Source organism: Pseudochaenichthys georgianus, chromosome 16 (assembly GCF_902827115.2).
Source record: "Pseudochaenichthys georgianus chromosome 16, fPseGeo1.2, whole genome shotgun sequence".
NCBI lineage: Eukaryota > Metazoa > Chordata > Actinopteri > Perciformes > Channichthyidae > Pseudochaenichthys > Pseudochaenichthys georgianus.
The window spans coordinates 35,025,593-35,050,038 of record NC_047518.2 but is presented as its reverse complement, the minus strand read 5'-3'; the positions used below and the strand labels follow the sequence as shown (position 1 = coordinate 35,050,038).

General features: G+C 40.3%; 1 protein-coding gene across 2 annotated transcripts in view; it reads right to left on the bottom strand.

Annotated features, from left to right (window-relative positions):
* Positions 1 to 24,446, bottom strand: part of LOC117460291 (mannosyl-oligosaccharide 1,2-alpha-mannosidase IA) — a 232,575-nt gene that overhangs the window by 15,739 nt on the left and 192,390 nt on the right. Inside the window, exons 5-7 of one of the 2 annotated variants that reach the window (XM_071205950.1) lie at positions 11,141 to 11,234; positions 4,988 to 5,115; positions 4,469 to 4,562 (exon numbers count right to left, since the gene is read on the bottom strand). In XM_071205950.1, coding sequence (XP_071062051.1) covers positions 4,469 to 4,562; positions 4,988 to 5,115; positions 11,141 to 11,234 — 316 coding nt within the window. Of the gene's footprint in view, positions 1 to 4,468; positions 4,563 to 4,987; positions 5,116 to 11,139; positions 11,235 to 24,446 lie in introns of both variants that reach the window. The other variant, XM_071205951.1, reaches the window with a different exon arrangement.

Sequence of the window (24,446 nt, the reverse complement as noted above, 5' to 3'; positions counted from 1 at the left end):
AAAAAAAAGACTAAAGGAGCGTTGAAAGGTTGGCTCAAAAGAACAACGAGTGTTTTTGTATGCAAATTACTAGCTGTTGGAAGATGTTGTACACTTTTAAACTAAAAGATTGATTCCTGTGACAGTGGATAGTGTTGGACCTGTAGCAAACAATGTCACTACTGCTAGCTACAAAGTCCTCTACGTGTACTGGGGTTACAGATGGGGTCCAAAACTAGCAAGCCACATGAATGTCTGGGAGCAAATACATTTTATATGCTACACAAATATGGACAGGATTCGTTGAATTTTTGGAATATTGGGTTGCAGATTAGCATTTTCAAAAGGGGGGTTCGTTTAGCATGAAACACTTGAAATAACTAAAGGATGAGTTAAAAAAGAAAGTAGAAAGAAAGTGAGGTCGAGGAAAACTATTTCTGCTAAAAGGTTAGCAATGAGTGAGACCCTGTCCACACGGAGACGAAACGGGTTGTATCCGCTACAGTTCTCTATCGTATAGACCAGGGGTGCCCACACTTTTTTGGCTGGTGAGCTACTTTTGAAATGACCAGCTTGCAATCCCAAATTGCAAGGGTTGCTGAATAACACGTTTTATTTATACCTGGGATAACTACAATAGTGCTGCAACAAACGACTAATTTGATATTCGATTAATCTATCGATTAATGAAACGATTAATCGACTATTCGGACTATTACTGTATGCCTTGCACAATTTCTCAAGCGCTCTTATTTAGCCATCAACTTTTGGATTTAGCTTGAGGTTGTTTTAGGCATGTGGAAACTAACAATGAAGACAATAAAGATGAATACTTGATTCAAAAATACATATATTATTAAATTAACAAATTGTGAACAAAACTAACATTGTTTTTTATTTAAATTAAATAAATAATATTTCACATCAAAAGAAACAACAATGTTTTAACAAATCGTATTAAATAATCTGATGACAGAACTGTAAACAGAATAGCTGAAACTTTAACAAAATAAATAACTCAGTTACCTCTAATCATTAACCCAGGTTTGTATAATGTAGTTAACTCCGTGTGTTGCTGCTAGCATACATAACACCTGACGTGGAAACGTTACTTGTGGATGGAGCTACAGCGCTGCTAGAAAGACAGTCGAACCCGGTGCATTCCTCCGTCTGAATGTGGAGCACTTTTGATAAATGTTTAGACAAATTGCTCGTGTTACCGCCCTCACATGCTAAACACCCTTGGCAAGGAGCATTGTCCACCTCAAGACGGGTAACATTTAACCACACCTTGGAGCGCTTCTCTCCGCCATCCCCGCCGTGTGTTGCTGCATGTAGCAGCTGTGTGTGTGTAAACTGCCCCGCCCCCTCGCACACAGACGGGGGAGAGAGAGATCTCCTTTTCGATTGGAAAGGTCGAAAATACAGCGACCATAGACGCATTTGTTTGTCTTTTTGCATTTTAGAAACGAGTTGGCCACACTAAGACTGCGAGATAATGTTTTTGTAGCAATAATACATGACCTTTCTCTTTCTCAACTCGCTACTCGGAGGGAAGTCGCTGTCATATGCCTTGTGAGCACTCCGATAATGCCTCTCCACGTTACCTTTCTTTGGCAGAGCGACGCTTGCTTTACAAATAAGGCACATAACCTTTGAATGTGACATAACAAATATTCTTCCTCCCATTCTGTGTGGAAGTGGTATGTCTTTAGCTTTTTGCACGGTCCCGCACTCATTTTGTTGTTTGTCTCTTGTTTGTCTCTTTAACTTAATTTGAGTTTTCCCGGCACTTGACTGATTTTGTATCGCTTTGCATTCTGGGTTAACAGACTGGAAAGCGATAGGTCGCTTTTTCTGTCAATCAAGTAAACTCCTGAATTAAGTGGCAGGGAGGCCAAGGGAGGAGGGATCAAAACCTGTTTTGTCTATTTTAACGGATTTTCTTTATATGAATGACTCTGCCAGCACCGCAGTCGACGTACTGGGCACCTCTGGTATAGACGGTTCGTTCACACGAGGCCGACACGGAAACGCGGATAACGACAACGGCTCCCAAGGTGGGTAGATCTGCGGACGAAACGTTCTGGGGGGCCAAAACGGCTCTGTGGGTACGCCCTATACGGTAATTTCCTGATAACAATGAAGCCATAGCCCCGCCTCTCTCTGCTGCTCACCCCTGCATCACCCACGTCATTGCTGATGTGTTTCGTCAACAACAACAACAACAACAACAACGGCGGATCACAGGGTTGCTTTCGTGCTCCAGACGCTACTGACCTTGATACAGATGTTAGTGCAACAATCTACAGCGCCTCTACCACAACCATCAGCAACAAGTGGACATGGAGAACTACATGAACTACATGTTGCTAAATTCACCGCGGAGAATAAACAGAAGGGCAACCAGGCAACCATGGCAACCATGCTCGGGGGCGCTGCTTTTGGTGTATTTTGTGGCGGAAGTACAGCGCCACTTACAGGCCCGGCATATGTACTACAGCGTCAGGAGGTTGAGCGGTCTCGTGTGGACGGACACGTTTCTTGAGCCGATTCCGTGTGGATGGAATACTTTTTTGACATCGACATCGGTTTGTTTTCATTTTCGTTTCCGTGTGGATGGGGCCTGAGAGTCAGACATAAACATTTCAGAAGTATGTATCTCACATTGCACTCTAACTTTAATTCATGTACCTTTGTTATTCATGTTTTATTATCTTATAACATTCCAATTAATATCCTTGCTTTTAAATGAGTGATGATGAAATTATTTTATAATATGTTTCTTAATGCTCTTAATGTCTTTCATTTTTGTAAAGCACTTTGAATTGCTGTGTGTTGAAAGGTGCTACATAAATAAACTTGCCTTGCCTTACAAAAGATGGGAAGTTAATTATCTCATAAAGGGCTTAAAACTTAAATATATATATTAAGAATAAATCAATTATATACCACTTATATATCCATTCATCTAATGAATTATACCTTAAGCACCTTTATGTAACACTGCTACTGCATTATTGTTTGTATTCATCATATGCAAAATAATGCCAGTTAAGAAGTCGTTGGCAAGGAAAATCTGAAGCCTCAGGCGCCCGCAACACTGCTAATGCTAAATATGTATAATACATAAATATCTTAATTGAAACTCTATAAACAAATCCTTTTTAGAGGCCACCACGTCTGAATAAGCTGTGTTTGGTTTTCTGGATTCACAGTTACATCATCCTTTGTGACCTGTGGTAGAAAATCCAATAAATGCTGCACTGTCTACATTTTGTCACTCTTTCTTTGCTTCTCTGGTTAATTCTAGGCGTGCACGATCATGTTCCATGAACCCACACACTCTCTGTTCAATGAGGGTAGAAAATAGTTATGTACCACGCCTAAAGCTTTCTGTAAAGAGTGGCTGTAGATTATCCTCCACAGTTCACACCTTCATTATAGGTGAGTATGATATTGCAGTGGAGGCGTGCATCTCTCCACTTATGCTCAAAGCACACACACACACACACACACACACACACACACACACACACACACACACACACACACACACACACACACACACACACACACACACACACACACCACACACACACACACACCACACACACACACACACACACACACACACACACACACACACACACACACACACACACACACACACACACACACACACACACACACACACACACGTTGACTCCCCCGCAAGGTTATCACAGAGCTGCTGTGTTTGTCCTTGACACAGACGGGAGAGGGTGAGCTGTGAAGCACCGCTTTTGTTTCTCCCTTTGTGGCGATAACTATATAGTTTGCCTCTTTACACGCTCACCCACAACAATTAGCCTCTGTAATCATCCAGATTACCACCTATTCAGGCCCGGAGACGCCTTATCACCTTGTTTTTTTCCAGCTCCTTTCAGGTAAATTAGAAAGATCCAATTTCCTGAAGTAATTGAATTCATTATCATTTTAATAACCCGGAGCTTTGGGAGTTATATAGCCACTGCTATGAAGTGATATTAAAAGTGAAAGGGAATAGACGGATGGGTGGGTGACACAGACGAGCGGCCTGAAGAGCTTTGGTGCGTGAGCTGACTCCAGGTCTGTCAGCGGTGAGGAGCCCCATGACAGAAATGAGGAAGGTAGAAAATGTGAGAAGACCTTAAATGACCTCAAAGTTAAATATAGTGGATGTTACATTGTTGGAGGAACCTGGGACTTGATTCTCTTTGCCATACTTTGCTGGCGCTGTTGTGCACGTAACAATAAATAAAATAAAGCTTTGAATTCTTAATTTTTGAACTTAATGAAGAGATAAGAAGATAAGAAAATAATGTGTCATCCTGTTCACCTTATGTTTTTTCTTCTAACAATGTCAGAAAGCCCTTGGCCTTAACTCTATATCAAACATTTACTCGCAATAATTTAACAGATGTTTAATCAGAATGAAGCTCCCATATGAAGCTAACTCAGAACTTACGTTGGACCCAGTTGCCACTGACAGGACTGAGGAAGTTGGGGTACAGGCCGTGTGGCTTTTCAATCTTGTTCAGTACTTTTCTGATGTTCATCACCTGCAAAGGTACAAAGTATTATGGTCAAGATACTGCACGGAAATAGTTTTACACATTCAACATCTACCCTATCACTGCTTCAAGCCTGGGAAACCTCCTGCAGAATACAAAAGTATGTCAAATTGTTTAAAAACATACCATTGTTATGCAAGTAGAATGATAGCAGAGATGTTTTTGACCAACACCATTTTTTCTTAACTTAAATCATTATTACTTCATGTACACACAGGTGCAAAAGAAAATCACACCATAGTATTTTTCATTGTTAATCAGAATCATGATGCCAACATAATAATTCCTTCCAATAGCGTAAACTACAATATCAGTCAAAATGACCAAAACATTTGATTTCTTACCAATCCTTCAGCCCTGTAAAGTGAGAATGGAAATGTGATCTATATGTGTAAACTGTATAATTATATCACCTTCTCCGTGTAGATTGGATTCCTGGAGAGCTCAGACAGATGGACGAACTCGAGGTGGAGGGTCCCAAACTCAGCCAGGATGCTGCTCCCTGCTGAGGCCCAGCCCCAGCTCCAACTGGTGCCACTGCAACAAAAACCAAACAGGTGGACTAAGTCTCACAGCTGTGACTCTAGAGAGAACACACCTTCATAAAAAGGTTGCATACACTGCATTGCAATTAGAAAAGTTATTCACAAACGTGATGGAGCATTGTTGGGAAGGTCGTTTAAGATAATAATGATATGAGGTACTTTATTGATCCCACATTGGGAAATGTTTGCGTTGCAGCAGCATATAAAACAAAACAAGCCATTGCACATAAGGAGAAAATTAAAGAGTAGAAATAAACAAGACTAGAATTTAAACATCTAAAAATGGAATTAAACCAGCATTACAAAGTAGAAAATATACAGTAGACTGTGAAGATAAGACATCTAAAAACTCTGACAATAAAACACAATTGAAAGGCTTTATTCAAAACATTTGATATATATTTTGAATGTGAGGCTGTTTTTATATCGCCAAAAAACCCAATCAAACATCATGAATCACAGCCACTGTTGTTTTCTCTGTTACTGAGTGATGCAACAAAGCTATTTCCTGATAGCAGCCACAGTTTTAGAAGTGAGTCCCTCTCAGTAACAGAAAGTAACCGGCTCTGAGTGCTTGGTGGACCTCTTGGCCTCTTCTTCAGATTCCCGCTTAATGCATCATAACAGGCGGGTCTTTTTTTGGTTCCCTTTTCAGATGGAAATCATTAACCATCCACCGCACGTCTGTCTCCAGAGATGTGCATAATGCTTTCCATCCAAAGTGTATTGATCTATTTGAACATTCAGCGGTTGTCATCATTTGTGGTTTTGAGACTTGGACCATGAATCATCCGCATAAACTCGCTCTTCCTCGAATGTATGCAACACCAGAGCAGAAACGATACATCGATGTTCCATTAGCATTTGACTGAAAATGAATCCCCAAAATGTTTCCCTCTTCTATAACCGAAACAATTCATTGTTTATTTTTAAATATATTCTGGGTACGGTACATTTCCCCATGCCCTTTCAATACGTCACTTTGGGCAGTGGTAAATGTTCAAAAGGATCTGTCTGTATTTTATTGACCCAATTATTGTATGAATAATTCAAGAAAAGTTTTGGGTTGCAGCACTATCAAATGTGTCAAATTAAGTTGATCAGCTTCAAATTCTTCTCCTAAGTTTAAGTTTAAACATACAATATTTTAATAAACTCACAAGAAGTCTATAACATAAACTGCACCGTCATCCACCTTTACGAAGGTTTATGGTCGCATTAACCTCGACTTGAAACTTGCCAAATTGTGTGTTTTCACTGTGAAGACAGCTTTAAAGGTCACCTATTATGCACAATCCACTTTTTCCACGTCATTTACGAGTCTCTTTACTCAGAGGGGCTGTGGAAAGAGACTCTGAAAGTTTCAGGAAAAAAGATTCTCTCTCTTTTTGTTCTGATCCATTTATATAGAAACCTGTCTGAAAATGAGCTGATCAGATTTTGGCCACTTTATGATGTCATAACGATTTTTTGGCTTGTGTACCCATTAGCCAATCAGCAACCAAGGTAACCCCCCCACCTTATCACCTGAATCTCCTCCTAGAGCACCATTGTGTTCTTTTTAACCAAATATCTCTCAGAGGGGCGTGGGGAGGGGCTCCTTATTTTCATCTAAAGTAACAGGCAGAGAATCAGCACTTTGGAAACAGGGCTGAAACAGAGGGGATTATGGGATGCTTCAACGCATGATCTGTTTGGTGTTTGGAGCCAAACACTTCAGAGAGATGTAATATATTGATGAAAAACAGTATAATAGGAGACCTTTAAAGAGTTACCCCGAAACTACGAAGACCAAGGTCAAGAACAGTGGAGAACATTATGTTTTATTTCCTCGAGTCAGTAAGGCTAGTATCGCCGTGCAGATCTAATCCTCCGTTAATGTGCGGTCTCAGAGACGGTGCACTAAAGCTCTGATCACTGGAGGCAGAACGTACCAGAATGACTTCTCATATCCTCGAATAGACGCTGCAGAACATCACAGATCCGGTAATGAATTGAACTGAAATTGTAAGCTGTAGATGGGGAAAAGGTGGGAGGTGGGGGAGTCAAAGGGTTTTCCACTCTGATGCGTCCATTAAAAGTTTGGGGGCTGCATCATTAGAAGCTGTGGCTCGAGTCACATCTGAGTCTCCTTTGAGAAGAATCAATCTCACAATCAAAGCGGAGGTGGAGACTTTCCACCGGCTCTCATTCATCTCATCAGCCCTTTAACAAACACAGACTCACTCTCTCATAGCCGTCAGAAATTAAATCAGCTGTGGAAGAAAATCTATATTACATGTCATGCATAATGTTAGCCTAAATATTTCTACCCTTTGATATTTACTGGGGACACAAACAGATAAGTGTGACCTCTAAATATATGTAATTCATTTATCACATTGCAGTCTCGATGCAGTATCTACATGTCTGTCCAAAATGCTACATTTGTGTGAATTTGCCAGAATTACCGTACAATTATTGAGTTTTCTGGGCAACATTTTTTTAATTTACTTTGAAGAGAAGAGTGAATTTGACCCAAAATATAAAAAAACAAACAAAATCATATTGAAGAAAATAAGTTTAACTTAGGTTGCTATCAAGATCATCTTTTAGCTTTTTTAATGGCGTTTATAAAAAAAGGAAATGCTAACAATACATTTTTTGAAATCATTTTGTAAGCGACCGTGTATCAAATGTGTTACAACCAGTCTATGGTTACAACGTGTAAACTTATATACATAAATACGGAAGAGGATTAGGGCCACAAAACATTTTTTTTGGGAGAAAACAATTCTGACTTTGAAATCAGAAAAAAATCCTCCCAAAAAAAACAAACATGTGGCCCTAATCCTCTTCCGTATTTATGTATATAAGTTTACACGTTGTAACCATAGACTGGTTGTAACAAAAAAAAAACATGTTTTTTTCAAATCCTCACAAAAAAAATGGTGGCCCTAATCCTCTTCCGTACATAAACAATGAAGAAGCCTGGTGTAAAAAGAGTCACTCGCTACAAAAGAAACCCACTTATTTTTCAAGAAAACTAACTTACAGATATTTATTAATTTAATGTTTATGTGATCGGGACAGATACACAGAGACAGCACAGAGACAGCACAACAATTATCCAGAACAACACATCAGCTGCTGTTCATTCTCAGCGCCTGTCCCTGGACATTTTCAGTAAATATTGAACAGATGATTATTTTCTCAATAAATCTTTTCATTATATAGATTAGAAGATAAGAAGCAGGAACTAGATAATGTTTTCGATTTGTGCTGGAAAAGGTATTAATTTATTGTTTTTACTGCATCAACTAATCCCTTAATCAAGCAATCTTTCTACTCCTTATAAAGAGAGAATAACAATAGAGGGGTAAGTGCGCCAGAGCTGAGCCTCAGTTCCTGTACTACACGCCAGTAGAGGAAAAATCTACTCTTATAATCTACCTCCCTCATAGTAACTTTTAGATTTTAAGATACATGTGCAGATATCTAAAACTCAACCTACATGTAAAAGCGTATTTAACCAGAAAAAAAAACTTGGAGCTACATTTCCCTTCCAGGTTTTTGACAGGTCACATTAACAGAAACATGCAGGAGAACACTGAAAGCACCAAGAGTTGCTCAACAGTCCGTCACTTACTGCGTATAAGAAAAATATTTCCCACACACTGTCGGATGTGAGCAGCAGAACCCCCCATGTGCTCAGAGCTGACTTACTGCTTGTGCTACACATTGCATATGTTCTTCTCAAAGTGACACGTGTGTGTGTGTGTGTGTGTGTGTGTGTGTGTGTGTGTGTGTGTGTGTGTGTGTGTGTGTGTGTGTGTGTGTGCACTCCACTCTATGTCCCCCTATAACCCCCTGTGGGCGGCCTGGTTCCTCCGGCCCATCTGCACCACAGACCGTGTTGGTGATGCAGCAGAAATGAAAGGTGGAGTGAGGTAATTAAATCTTCCGGCAGCTGTCCACACTGGCTGCTGGGGAATTGCTAGCAGGTGGATGGCACAGGTGCCAGGAAGTTTCGTACAAAATATGGTTACAGAAAGAGAGGAAGCGGAGGGTGGCGCAGTGGTCTGTGCATTTGATCATCAGATCAGGAACTGGAGTTGGGGAACTCCAGTTCGAAACCCGCTCCGCCCCACTGCGTCAGGCCGTTGTGTCCTTGGACACTTCACCTGAATTTGCTCCTGTGGGTATTGTCCACAGTAGATGACCATTACATGTATGATCTGTATTTGTAAAGCGCTTTGAGAGTCTTTGATAAAGCGCTATAATAAATATAAGGATTATTATTATTATTAATAAATCAACTTAGATTTTATAAGCAGACATAGAAGGAGTTTACATTTAGTTGAATAACTTCCAATAATCAAACATGGCTGTGTGAAGGTAATACTTTAGATCATGGCACACTTCATCATTAGGCAAAAGCTTTTCAGATATTTTAATCCGTAGATCCTTCTGCTACTACTGCAGTATTCGGAGTAGCTCTCAAGATATACCTTTTAGTCAGCATTACACAACATATGAGCTTTTGCATCTCTCTCTACAGATCAGACTGATTTAATGGAAAGAAAAGTTTCCTCACACCTTTAAGCCATGGATTATAGATCATTCGAAATTGTAGAAAATTCACTATTTTACAAGCGGCTCAGAAGTTTGATGCTATTTAGGAAACACTGTTTTTACACTTGTAAAAGAAAAAATGGACGCATGTGATTGTTTGTTCTGAGGAACCCATTTTGTATGTAGCCTGCTTATGTATTTAACTGTTCTTCTTCTCACTACTGTCTCACCATTTTTGTAACCTTTAAGTAATGTATTTGTAATATCTTCATGTAAGTGTTAATGTCATGGATCGTGTTCAGTAAAAAAATAATAACATCGAGTAAGTAAGAAAGGTTTCACCTGTATCTCTGATTTATTGGAATTAATTCAACTTTAAATATCAATAATAAGAGCTTTTTTTTCATACCATTTAGAAAACATCTCCCCTGTTGCTCATGCACGAGTCGGGCTGTGGGCACGGAGTCTAGCGATGATAATTTGAAAGTCAGCTTTCATCAGCTGTCTCACTATTAAATTGTAAAAAGAAAATACAGAAGGCTCATTTCCTCTCTGTAGACCTGCCACACACACACACACACACACACACACACACACACACACACACACACACACACACACACACACACACACACACACACACACACACACACACACACACACACACACACACACACACACACACACACACACACACACACACACACACACACACACACACACACACACACACACACACACACACACACACACACACACACACACACACACACACACACACACACACACAACTTGATGTTGTGATGCGTAACCGTGGCATTAACACCCAATTGTGTCAATAAAGATGTTTTGATTATAAAGGTAATGGGTTGGAACAGATAAAAAATGAACAACTCGTTTTAATACATGCAAATATTATTCATGTGATCTTCCAAAGTGTTTATGAACACAGATTAATTCTTATCCAAATGTTATCGTCATTGTAAAGCTCAGCCTGCAGATGCTCCATTGTCAACACACAGAGACCGAGCCTGTTTGTTTAGACCTGTTTTCCTTTGCTAATTTAGTTTTCTTCATTTATTTTTTTATCCACGATAAATTAGAACTATCATTTCAGAAAATTCACGTGGCTCTCACTTTTGTCATTAAAAGATTTGGATCTATTTTTTATCGTTTTGCAACATTTATGTCTCAAGGCATTGCAACAGCTGAAAGTAAACATTCAGTGTCATTCCATGTAAGTGAGGATATAGAGGAACGATGAACCCAATGTGAGATCCTTTCTTGTTTGTTGACATTTCTCACTTGACACTCGGCTCACGTTTTGGAAATAAGCTCTGCCTCTGGTTGCCAAGATGAATAAAATGCAATCTGTGCTGATTAATGCCAGCCAGCAGGAGAACTTGAAATTGTCTGTTATCGGGGATGGAGGACTTCTGGAAGTGAAGGCTGCTGCTGAGACTCACCTCCCCAGGTTGATGACTCCTCTGGGGATTCCTGTCGGCGTGTTGAAGGCCGGCAGCAGCTTCTCTCCCAGCTCCACCACCTTTTTCTTGTAAAACTGGAAAAAACATAAAAAAGGGGCAATCTGGTGAATAGACAGCATATGTAGAAACCAAGGCTGTCAACTTTAATCTGTCAACGCTGACGCTTAATCGAGAAACCTTAACGTGTAAAAAGAAATCAACACAAATGAATCACCAAGTGTGATCTTAACTTCTTCACATAAGTACAGCGTCGATATTTACCATTCATTGCAGTAAAAAGGCAAAGAAAGAGGAGGTATGGTGCATGCTACATGTATTACACTGACTGGAAACCACTGAACGTTGGTAAGCACTAAGCAACGGCACCCCTAAGCTACAGTATGACAAACAGTAATTGCACTTGTTGGTGGGATGGGATGAAAACAGAGGAAAGGTTTTTTGCCGAACCATGAGCCACTTTCTTGAAGTTGTACAGACTTCCCACCTCTTCTCCTTAGCGTATTGACCTCTTTTAGATTGTTGCTTTTATTGCATTTAAATTGTCTTTTGTTTTTTACTTGTACTTGTTTTATGGTGTGTGAGCTTTGCTGTGTACATCTTGTTTGTTTATTTGACTGTACATCACTTTGGTCTGGAGGTTTTAAAGTGCTTTATAAAAAATCTGGGACACAGACTGGGAACCACTGAATGTTGGTAAGCATTAAGCAACGGCACACCAAAGCTATGACAAATAGCAATTGCACTTGTTCGCTTAAGGTGGGATGAAAACAGCATTTTGCCAAACCATGCACCACTTTCTTGAAGTTGCACAGGAGTGGGAGATAGAGGAAGACAAGCACACTATTGTATGAACAGAAAGGGCTTGCAGTATGAAAGCGGATGAGAACATATGATCACAGTGGCTTTCTGTGACAGTGGATTGTCGATGTTTAGGCTAAGTATCGGAAAATTGTTGGACTTTACGCCAATTCTTCAGAAATCATGTTTATAATAAAGTAACAACGTCATATCTTAATTTAAAAGACCTAACATATTTGCAGAGAAAAAAAACTGCCCTTCGACTCATCCAAGCCTAAAATTAATCACTGTCACAGGCCTGCTCACATTTCCCCTCCAAAGCTAATTATCTGAAACATGAGGCCGGCTACAATGGAGCTCCAGCAGGATTAAAAGCAATCTCATCGATGTAATCTACAACAGCCCCATTACAAACCAACGCACTTCCTCCCCATCTCCACCGGGCCCTCTGAGGCCGAGGCTGTGGCAAAGTTAATGCATCACCTTATGAGCCGGATTATCAGTCACAAACTCTCCATTAGCCAGCGGGAACAATGTTTGAAAAATGTACGACAGAGGAGTGAGATATTGAAACCCCTGACAAAGGGAGAGACTTCTGAGGAGACAAAGGTAGCCGAGCAGAGGCGGGAGGAAAATAGGATATTCTTCAGAAGACTAGAAAGCCTCAGAGACACGAGAGAGAGCAGAAGAAGTGATTGAGAAGAGACGGGCGCTGAATAGATATAGAGGGGAAACATAAGTCTAGACGAAGAGAAAACGCACACAGGAAAAGAGTTTGGAGAGTGGAGCGGTGACTCAGCAGAAATATTGAGCAAGTTAAAGAGAAAATGGGAAAAACAAATTACAATCAGATAGTACACACCACTGGCCTTCACTAGGATTGTAATCATTGAGCTTGTAGTCGATAAAAGACACTTTCACCAACCAGAGTGAACTAATATTATTGTAGATTTACTGTTAGCTGTAATGCAGTACTTGTTTCCATTGTTTCGTACCTAAAAACACATCTAGACTACGCACATATATCATAAAACTTACATACATCATGTACGTAGACTATTCAGGACTCTCTTTGCATAACATGCATATTTCAAAGCCAGTACCTGCAGTGTCCTCCTACTCAGGGGCGGTTCTAAGGGGGGGCCAACAGGGGCCAGTGCCCCCGTAACACTGACCCCTCCAAAAAAAAGGTAACAATACTACGATTAATTGGAACTAAATCAAATCAGAGACCCGGATGTACAGTGGAGATTAAACTGTAAGTTACATTTACTAAAACAAATACCTTTACAAAACCAAATAGCAATTACTGTATTTTATGTTTATTTTACACAATTACTTTATACTGTCTTTGTCTTTTTAACCCGCTTTTATTGTGCCTCTCGTGAAATAACTGCACCCCCCAGTTAAATTGGCCTAGAACCGCCACTGCTCCTACTACCCATAAGCCTTTGCATGAAACTCTTTCACGTTATCGAAGCAACCACTGTGTGATCTCTACAAAAACATCCCTGTGAGGAACGAGGGATGCAAAATAGTTGAATACACAGATACATGAATAAACAAACTAGAGGAGACATTGACTTGACAACTGCAGTTTCCAAATTGCAAGAGCCGGCCTTTTTCTTGTTTTTGCATTTTTCAGAAGGGCTGTTTCACGCCGGCTTGTAACTAAGAAGCTGTCAGAAGATGTTTTCTGCAACACACCCTGAATGCTTGACCCTCAAATACAACAGCGTGTCAGACAAGATCTTTCATTACATTCAAAGTGCTCACTTAGCACAGTCAACATGTGTCTAAATACCAGTCCATTTATTAAATAGTGCTTTAAATACACTGGCCGCAAATAGGAAATGTATAAAGTACACGCAAAATAACTGATGATCAAATAGTGTCACACAAACACAGAAATACTTTTTGTATTGCTAAAGCTACTCATATTACCCTGGTGTTGCTCATACTGGACATACTCTTTGTGTATTTAAGTAGCTATGCGTCTTCCTTGATATTACTCAAGGCTTCAAAAACCTGTTCATATTTTCCAAAGCAGGTTGGTGAAAACACGATTTTATGTTTTCTAGGTAGACGTTAGTTTTAGGCATTTGAGGAAGCGGGCTCTGTGATTTTTTTATTGCCAACAATGTGTGGACATAGGTGGCGAAACAAAGTCAGGGTTAATTCAAGTAGAATAATACAGAGCAGAATAATACACAGCTTGTGTGTGTGTGTGTGTGTGTGTGTGTGTGTGTGTGTGTGTGTGTGTGTGTGTGTGTGTGTGTGTGTGTGTGTGTGTGTGTGTGTGTGTGTGGGCCTGTGGGCCTCTGGTCTGCCTGAGCATCAGTGGTGGTAGAAAGGACCGAGGAGGAGGAATGAGACCAGGCAGAGGGTCATTAGTGCTCTCTTTGATATAATAGAGAGCCAGGGGACTGAGAGGCAGTGGAACACACACACACACACACACACACACACACACACACACACACACACACACACACACACACACACACACACACACACACACACACACACACACACACACACACACACACACACACACACACACACACACACACACACACACACACACACACACACACACACACACACACACACACACACACACACACACACACACACACACACACACTTAGAAAGAGGGTCAGAAGTTAACTTGTCACAAAAGTCATTAGTGTTTTATTGGGGCATTTTGTGCCAGTGAGTTTAATAACAACAATGTTTGAAAATAATTTCCTTTACATGTTGTTAAAGGGGCTCTTTTTTAAGCTTATGGGGGTTTTCCTGTAGTTCCCCCCAGAGGGAGTTTCTCTCACACACCTGCCTGAAAGTTACATCACTATGGAATACACACACTTCTATAGAGTGGTGCAGGGATGACGTATTTACCCGGAAATAAGCTGTGCATGGATTTCTCCATAGGATTTTGGAAAAATAGCTCGAAATAAGGTCTGTGGAACGAACCTGTTAGAAAAATGCACGTTTTATTCAGTTGGATAATATCCACATGTCTACCCTACTTTTATAATTTTCGAATCATAAATCGAATCGCCAGAAGCAAAATGCTAACGTTATGCTATAAACCACTACAGCAGGGTCGCACGACTTCAACGTCACGCCAACTCAAGATCGATATTCAAAAATACAGATTCAAAATTGTACAAGTTGAAGCGTTTGTTTGAACAGTTTGCAGGAGGCAGGTACTTGCTTTCAAGCAGAACAGGGAAAACAAACTTAGCGGGAGTGTTCACGTGTGTGTAATGACGTAAAACGGCCTCGACAACTTCTGTAGTCCTGTTCAGCCGCTTGTTAACAACCATCGTTTTTCAACTCTTCAAAAATCACAAGTGGGGTCACTGCGGATGTATTTAATGTCGTAGAACAAAACGTGATTCGTCTCTTAAATTTGTGTCAACCACAGACCTTATTTGGAGCTATTTTCCGAAATCCCATTGGCTCTGAGACGAGGGAACAGGAAGTGGTGAAATGCTGACTCACTTCCTGGTTTTAGGACTCGTCACTGCACCACTCTATTGGCTAGCACTCCAACATAGGTAAGGGCCGGGACACCTTAAAGCGGTTGACTAATCACAACAGAGCCGGCCAGCTAACCAATCAGAGCAGACTCGACTCTGGTTTCAGTCAGAGGGTGAAAAGAGGTGCTGCAGCACGGGCAGTATGAGAAACATAAAGGGCTTTTTGAACATTAAAGCATGGAGACATGTCACAGCAGAAGCTGGAACATATTATAACAATAGGAACCTGGAAATTAGCATAATATGGCCCCTTTAAATAATGCAGTTTATTTAAAATATGTTTTATTGTTATCGCGATATTCAACAAATGTATCGCATATTTTTCTCATATAGTGCAGCACTAACCAATTCCATCCATGCTTTCCTATTCCAATATGAAACACCTAAACACTCCCATCAAGAAGCAGGGGCAGCAGATTACATCGCACTCATCTATACGTGTTTGATTGTTTATAAATTATGTGATTGATTAGTGTAAAACCCCCTTGGCTGGCATCTGCTCAGTGATTTACTGTACGCTGCACACACGCTGAATTAATGGCCGTGTTCATACATCTGTCTCCACTGACACTGCTCTCTGTGCTTCACTGAGAGACTCCTCCTCCACGTGAGCTTCATCACCAAAGCGCTGCTGGAGTTTCACTCTGTGTGTTTGCACCGCCTTCACATCCATCAAATGATACAAAGCTGTCAAGAAAATCCAAGATAGTTTTTCTTCTTTTCTTTCTTAGACTCCCATGTTCTGATAAGATGAGGGACTGGCGTGACACAGTTGAACATAGATCTGCAGTGACAGCCGACAGGTCGCTTTCTTCTCCGGTTGGGATTTCTTGTACAATGGCGAAGAGGAGGCTGGACACAAAGTCGTTTCTATCAGCTCTGAAGCGCTGAAGGCACACATCAGGCGTGCAAACATCGTCAGAGCCCAGTGGAGAGACTCTGAGAAACATTTCTAGGCCTGCCACTTCTGTTTACCAGTAAAACGTTTCAGTCCTCGCCTCAGGGAACAAAGGACACAAGAAAATAGGCCCTATGGCTCTTCCATAGCTGCTACACTATGTGCTCACATTGGAGCTTTCCCTCCCAATGTTTGTATTTGATATTATTTACTGAGAAAAATGCATGATTTAAGAATCTAAATAAGCATGTTGGACTCTTGAAAATCTTCGATATGTTTTTAGTTAATGTCCTGTCTGTTGCTCACAAGCCTGAGAAAGGTCAAAAACAAAACAACAAAATCTTCGTGACACACATATGTATATATTTTCTCTTTTAAACAACTCGTAATGTTTACAACAAGAAGAGTGAACTATGGGTTTAAGCTTCACTTTGGATCTGACGGAGTATTATTGTGATGCTATGAATTATTGTAACGATATTATCACATTGTGCCTAAAACTTTAATTAAAGAGCAGAACCTTTGCACACCTATATATGTACTGGTACATACGAGAAGAGCAGCGGTCGAAAACCAAGGACACGAGACTCCCACCTCCTCTTTTCTTGCAGTCAGAGATCATTTTTAATAACAAGGTTTCAGTACAAAGACCTTCATCGGGGGCAAGTGAAGAGGACAGGGTGCTTCTCCTTCAAACTGTCATGAAATGTATCTATTGGAGTTGAATGCAATTACTTTGCACCTTTGCTTGGATTAATCAAACCTCACAAACACCATATAAACCAAATATGCAACAGTTGGTCTCTGCGAACGTTTTAATATAAAAGAAACTAAAAACACACCCACTACATCTCACCAGGTTGTATCTTCTTCTTCACATTAAGGACACATTCTCACGTCTGTTCTTCAGCAGGTGACGGACACAGTGAATACATAATGTGGTAATAAAATGTGTCTGGTTGCTGATGTGTTTGAGAGACTCATCAGCATCACTAATCCTTCACTTACAGTCACTGATTTAAAATGTATGCTTTTAAAGTGAGAACAAAGCCCTGTCTCTTTTACACCTGCAGTCACCTCCTCCTTTTACATGTTATTCATCTGTAGGAGACATAGGAGGCAGAACATCTGTGAGTGAAGACGAGGAATTGATGGTAGTGTGTCATAGAAAACACATCTGCATTTTGAAGGCAAATCTGAGCTTCAGTAGGCAGCTTGTGATTTCAAAACATGCAGAGTATGCATAATTCTCCCTTTTTGCAAGTCCGGCATAGCAACCAGTTGTTGTTCTGTGAGAAAAGTTCATTTGAAGTCACTTCAGGTTCCTGTGCTGCAAAAATAACGACCAAATCAAAAATCTCAGCGGGTGACATTTTGAGAATCTTCTGATGTTGCCATTGCTGAGAAAAAAAGGCTTTTTACTTTAGACTACAGATAAACCATTTATATTTGACAGCTTATGAATATAGATCTGCAAAGTAACCTTTTGTGCGTCAGTCACTATCTCACGCCAACATGCAACTCCACAGTCATTTTCTCATCATCCTTTTTCGCTTTGTCCTGAACATCAGAGGACAGCTTGATCGAAAAATAAATCTATAAAGCGGCTAAAAGGCAGCCTAGTCAATCAGCACGAAAAGGAAGAAAAACAACTCATGCCCTACTGTCTTGTCATTTAGAGAAATCTTTTCACGACAGCAATCACCTGTGGATGAGCCACGGGAAGGACAGATAACACTGATTGTGTCGTGTGTTGCCGTTATTGATAATTTGGCCATCCTTTTGAGACAAATGTCAATCAGAACTACCCAGAGCCCATCGTGACGTCTTTACATGTCTTGTTTTGTCTCAAATCCAAAAGATTTCCATTGAAACCAAGAAAAGCAAACAGCCAGATAGGTGAGCAGCTGGAAAGTTACTTAAACAACAACAACAACAGGTTCAGTTGTTTGTGTAATTGTGACTTTGGGGAATCAAAACCAACCAATTATCCACAATAACACAAAGCAGCAGTGGGAAACATTTGTGAAGGTAAAATTACTGTTTTGGTTAATGAAATGTCAGCGAGCAAATTAGTATTCTGAATATAGCGTACATTCACCTTTTGATGTGTGACTACTGTAATATACATGCCTTTGGACCGGCATGCTGGTAGTTCACCATGTAGAGCGTGTAGCGCTAAGGCCGAGTCATACCGCAGACACCCAGGTTTTTAATCAGCCTCAGGGCCATTGCTGATACATATTTAAAAAGAAAATGACAATGTTATGCAGTAAATGGCTTTGATCATGTTACAATTACTCATACCTTGGTAATACACAGAATATGGATAAGTACCTCTCACAAACCCCACTTCAAAGCAACTGAACTATCCCTTTACATTTAGCTTTAGCATTTGTTTTCAAACTGACAGATTTTTCTTCACTGCCTCTTTTGGCCTTGACATCCCAGAGTCCTCACAGAATACGATCAAGGTGTAGACTACTTCACTCTGAGATTAAAGTAAAGTCTTCCTCAACTTTGTCAGGTGGAATCTGAAGTCATCAATTCATGGCGCTGAAGGCTTAATTTATCTACTCCTCTCGTCACGTCGATGTGATGAATAACTGGTGCGCGAGTAAAGGGAAGATATTCAACATTGTCTCATTAGAATCAACTTTTGTTAGAGAGTCGATCCATCATAAAAGTGCCATGAGTAAGAAATCCAGACACAGTGTGAAATGGATATAAATCAGTATGCTTCATCACAAGTTAAACTTTTCACCTGCGGGGGAATGTGTACCGTCTGTGGGTGTATGTTTTTGTGCATTGTCTTTTCTACATAACTATGACATTTTAAAAATGTGCCACGACTAACAGTCACACACATGTGAAAACACACTGCTGACTGAAAGAAATCTGAGGTTTAATTCAGCTGAAGCCGTAATAAGACTTTCATTTTCTCGGTGCAACGGTGTAACAAGAAGTCAATTCTTTATAAGCAGCAGCTGCAGCTTGTTTAGTTTCTCTCCCAGCGGCATTGGTCATTATTACAATGTTTTCCTTTTCTCTGTTTCTTCATGGGCCTGTAAGGGGAACAAGGGGAATATTCAAAAAGAAACAGATACACTTCAGGTATCTCAAACACTGGGTGTAGCTGATTGATAGGAATATTACAAGACTAGGCTTCAATCATATTCGCCAATATTTCTCCGACTCCGAAGAGACTGACAGGAGGAAAACTTTTGTTGCACATTGATTTCGTTCTTCATTTCACAAGCGACTGGTGCGAGCTGACTGTGAAGCAGAAGAGTCCACAACAAAGTTCAACAAGCCTGTGATGAACATTGTTTTCCTTTCAGCTACAGATGGTGGCTGTGTTGAGCAGCATTGGAGTGTAAACAAATAAATATGCAAAGTTAACAAGGGCAGGATTACACAAGAAAAGCTGTCTGTAGAGTACATTAGGCTCTCTTCCAACCATTAGTATACCAAAAGAAAGCTAAGGATTGCTCATTTTAGAACCAACATTTCCTTCTACCATTGCCCGTGATTTATTAACTAATCTATATCCAGGGTTCTTACACCTTTTCCGAAGTCAAATTCAAGCACTTTTCAAGCATTTTCAAGGTGCATTTTCCAGCTTTTCAAGCATCTTACAGCTGTTGTAAATTACATATTTATATACACATACTCAAATGATTATTTCCCTACCTCACATTAAATCAGATGTTCTTTATGCTATAAACAACCAGATGTGTGTTTCGTGATAGCATTCTAGACGAGGATGAACAATTAAATAAAATAAAACTAAGTTTAAAAAGGAGTGATCTGTACATAGACTAGGCCTCCCATATAACCTGTCTGAGCCAATATAAAACAATCAGCCAAATAACTTTTCAATACATTATTGATTACCGTACTTTTCGGACTATAAAGGCGCGACTTTTTTCCCGATTTTTTTGTACAGCTAACGGCCACTAGGGAACCTCCTAAATCTATGGATTTTACAGGTAAAATTAACCACCTTTAACTCTATGGGCTCTATGACCGGTCCGCGCCCGCCACCTTTAAGCGGCGGGCTCCAGCAGGAAAAGCTGGAGGCCGGAAAAGAGTGAGACAGGTAGCGCGCCAAAGTAAAAGTGGAACCGAGAGACAGAACGAGAGCAAGACAGACGGACAATTTAGCTGCTGCGGCTTATATGCAGGTGCGCTTTATAGTCCGAAAAGTACGGTACTATTTTTGAGGTACTTTTAGGTTGGCAGTAAACACAAGTCAGAGGTAAATGGTGTACTTTTGCTCCACTACATGTATTTAACACCTTTAGTTACTTCACAGATGTGGATGAATGATGTGAAATATAACCAAGTGTTGAATCAGACTTGAGTTCCACCTGGAGTAAATCCACCAGCTACCCTGCAGTATACAAAGTCATTCAAACTAGCTGCACCTTTACCAGCTTTGAGAACACTTTAATGATCAATCATTATAAAACATATCATATATATTATTCTGAAATGGACCAATCTGCACAATGACTACTTTTATTGTCGCTACTTTCACTATATGTTGATGAGAATACTTTTCTACTTTTACTTGAGTAACATTTTGAATGCAGGACTTTTACTAACAGAGTATTCCTACACTCTGGTACTTATACTTTTACTAAGTACAAGATATGAGTACTTATAATTTCACTACAAGATCTGAGTACTTGTACTTTTACTCAAGTACAATATCTGAGTACTTATTCGACCTCTGGTAGTGTATTAGTCTGAATTGTAGCCACAAAATCACGCAGAGCTGCATAAAAATAGACTCACAATGGAGTGGAAGATAATATTTACAAATGTGTACAATGATTTTAGGTAATGTTGACTACTCAAGACACCTGACTTATACATCTTCAAAGGAAGACTGTGTTCATTCTACAATTACATGGGATTAAAGCAAAATGTAGTTTTACTTGTATAATACTTCAATTTTATATAAAAGACAGTTTGTTTTTATCCGTTTTCAAATAAACAAAGTCTTGGCTTTCAGAATATTAAACTTGTTTCGGCAAATTCAGATGATAAATACAACTTTGAAGCTTCGGCATGATTACAAGCAGAGAACGGACTAATGTAACGTCACAGCAAGCATAGCAACAGCCGGTGTTTCTTGTGAGTGTTTCCCCGGGACACAAACGCAAAAACACAAACACACTCGCGAGCTTCCCCCAGACCAGTAATACAAACGAAAATGTGTCTTCGGGTCAATGTGACTGATTTCGATAGCGCAAGTCACATTTGGTTTAGGCACGAAACATACAGTAGAAATACATTGCTTTCAAAATCGCTCTGAGTCGAATCAATAGATTATATTTCGTGACTATAACACGAAATGCCGTGAGTGCTTCATCCTCTGAACACCACAGGATGGCGACTGTAACGCACATATTAACATAGGTACGCTCCTCTGAAATGATTGTCCCCTGCAATTATTATTATTATCCCTCATCGAGTTCGCTATTCAGCTCGCTAACGTTAGCTTAAACAAACGTAACATGCAACGTTAGCCTAATCTAAAATGCTTTACTACGGCGTACCTTTCATGTGGCTCGTCAGCGCAGACTCTCGCATCGTTATTTTTGCAAACTTTGCAGGAGGCTACTCGTGGGCTTGACCCTCGTCTTAGCCATGGCTTGTATTTGTCTTCTGCTAGCCAACGCTCGTTGAAACGGCAACCTCCTGGCACACAGTCATCTATCACTCTCATCAGAATGCCCAGGTCACACGTAACACAAACACTTGCAGGTCGCGCGCATAGCGCGGGAAGGCCGCAGCGGAGCTGTTTTATGTAGAAGCGAAGCAATTCTTTTCTTTTAATGTAAAAAGGGAACTATTCAGTCAGACAGCAATTTATTGTAAAAGTAAAGCATTTACATTTTCAAGCACTTTCTCAATTTCAAGCACCATTCCCAAAATTCAAGCACTTTCCCAACCTTGAAAACACCACGTCAAATTTCAAGCATTTTCAAGGATTTCAAGCACCCGTACGAACCCTGTATATCCTATATCATTTCACAAATATGTAACTTTGTGGATGCAACATGTTTAAACATCTCTATGTGCAAATCTGGCAGAGTGACATTGATGTGTTGAAGACTCTCTGCTCACTCGCAGCACGCAGTCCCACATCAGCCTGATGCATCATTTATGCAGCATAGCACTGCCTGAGTGAGTATGCGAACATGCTAAAGCAGAACCATTAAATTAGACATGAGGACTTTTCAGAAAACAAATGCAGCGGTTAAAACGGGGGGACCCACCACAGACCAAATAGAAAAACAAACAAGTGGCGCCTGCTCAATCAAACCCCTGCTGGAAAGGAGCAGCTCTGAATTAGACCACGTTACAGCTATATTGTTAAACAATGTTCATCAGATTAAATGTTCTCCGCTCAAGCACATGACCGCCCAGCTACTTGCTACCCCTCCCTTTGACCCATTAAACTATATGAATCATTTCACAGTTTGCTGACTGCTGCTACTGTATAATACAACAGTCTCTGTTATTCCTCCCCATCCAATGATGCAATTACCGTGCACATATACTCTCTGTCTTCAGCTCTCTGGGTAACCCAGAGCCTAATTACTGAGTATGAAAGCACATCATTATATCTGCCAAGTGTGTTTGTCTGAATGCCAGGAAAAGGCATTTCATGCTGCAAAGGATTATGGATGATTGTGAAGATGTTGTTGATTGTCTTTCGTAAACATGGCTGGTCATAACTTGGATGTTTTAACTTGGATGTAATATTAAAGGAAGGCTCCAGTCATTAGATAGTTAATAAAAACTTCAGTATTTAGTGAAACATTATGTTTGAACCATACCCTGAAGAAATCAGCGATATTCCCCGGTAAATAATGATTTTATAGCTGCTTCTTATAAAAACCTGTATTATCTGTCAGGCAGCTGCCATTTTGGCCATTTTCAGTAGTCACATGATCCGAAAAACTAGGTCGTGACATCATCTATGCGTTCACTTTGTAAACACACGAACAGCTCATTCGACGAAAACATGGCGGAGTATTTGAGTTCGGACTCGTCAGCCGAGGAAGAAGTTTTGAGCAATGTGGAGAGATTGGATGGGGGAATTCAGCCATACAGCCAAGTCAGGAGAACCGTCAGGAATCCAGGGACAGTGACGATGAGGATGAACAGCACGGTGATCTTGCTGGAGACGATCCCTTTACTCGTGCAATTGATTTCGGGAGGCGAGTAGGGAGACCTGTACATGAATGGTGTACTTGCGATCGGTGTGTAGCCATGGACAATCCTCTTATGAACATATCTTGTCATGAGCTTGAAGAGCTTGAAAATAAACTGTTCACAGACGACTTGGATTGCATATGTTTACACAGGGAATTCGACACTGTGGTGTTAGAAAAAGCTGTATTGAGAACAGAGGTCGTGTTAACCGAATATTTTGCGTCTATGACGTCTATCAACCTCTGATTGAGAACAGCACTGGTTGCCATGAAGGATGTGAAACGCACCTCTTTGGTTGAACCAATAAATGAAAGGTGGGTAAATTTGACGGGTACAGCCCTTTCTTCTTAGCAATGTTTCGCGATACAATGAGGCATATTTCAATAGAATAGTGAGAGTAACTAGAGTAAACAACATGAACAAAGCACATACGTCAATTTGTTCTCGACAACAAACGCATAGTCACGTCACTTCCGGTAAAATAAGTCATGTGACTCGTCAAAATGGGGCCGCCCACAGGGTTGATGTTATTTCGGTAATTAATCAGCTTAAAATCACTGATAACGTCATCGGATAAAAAAAAAAAAAAAGACTGGCAAAGACTGGTCTGTTTTATCGGATGATAATTATTAAAAAATGCGTGTCATGAGGATTGCCTCCCTTTAACCTTTTACAGGGTAGCCGCCGAGTGGCAATGTATTCTTAAGTTTCTTCTACAGGAAGTCAGGCGACACTGTCTTACATCTAAAGCTGATTGTTGTGTGCAATGTTGTGGCAATACCATGCCAGCATGAAATAAAATA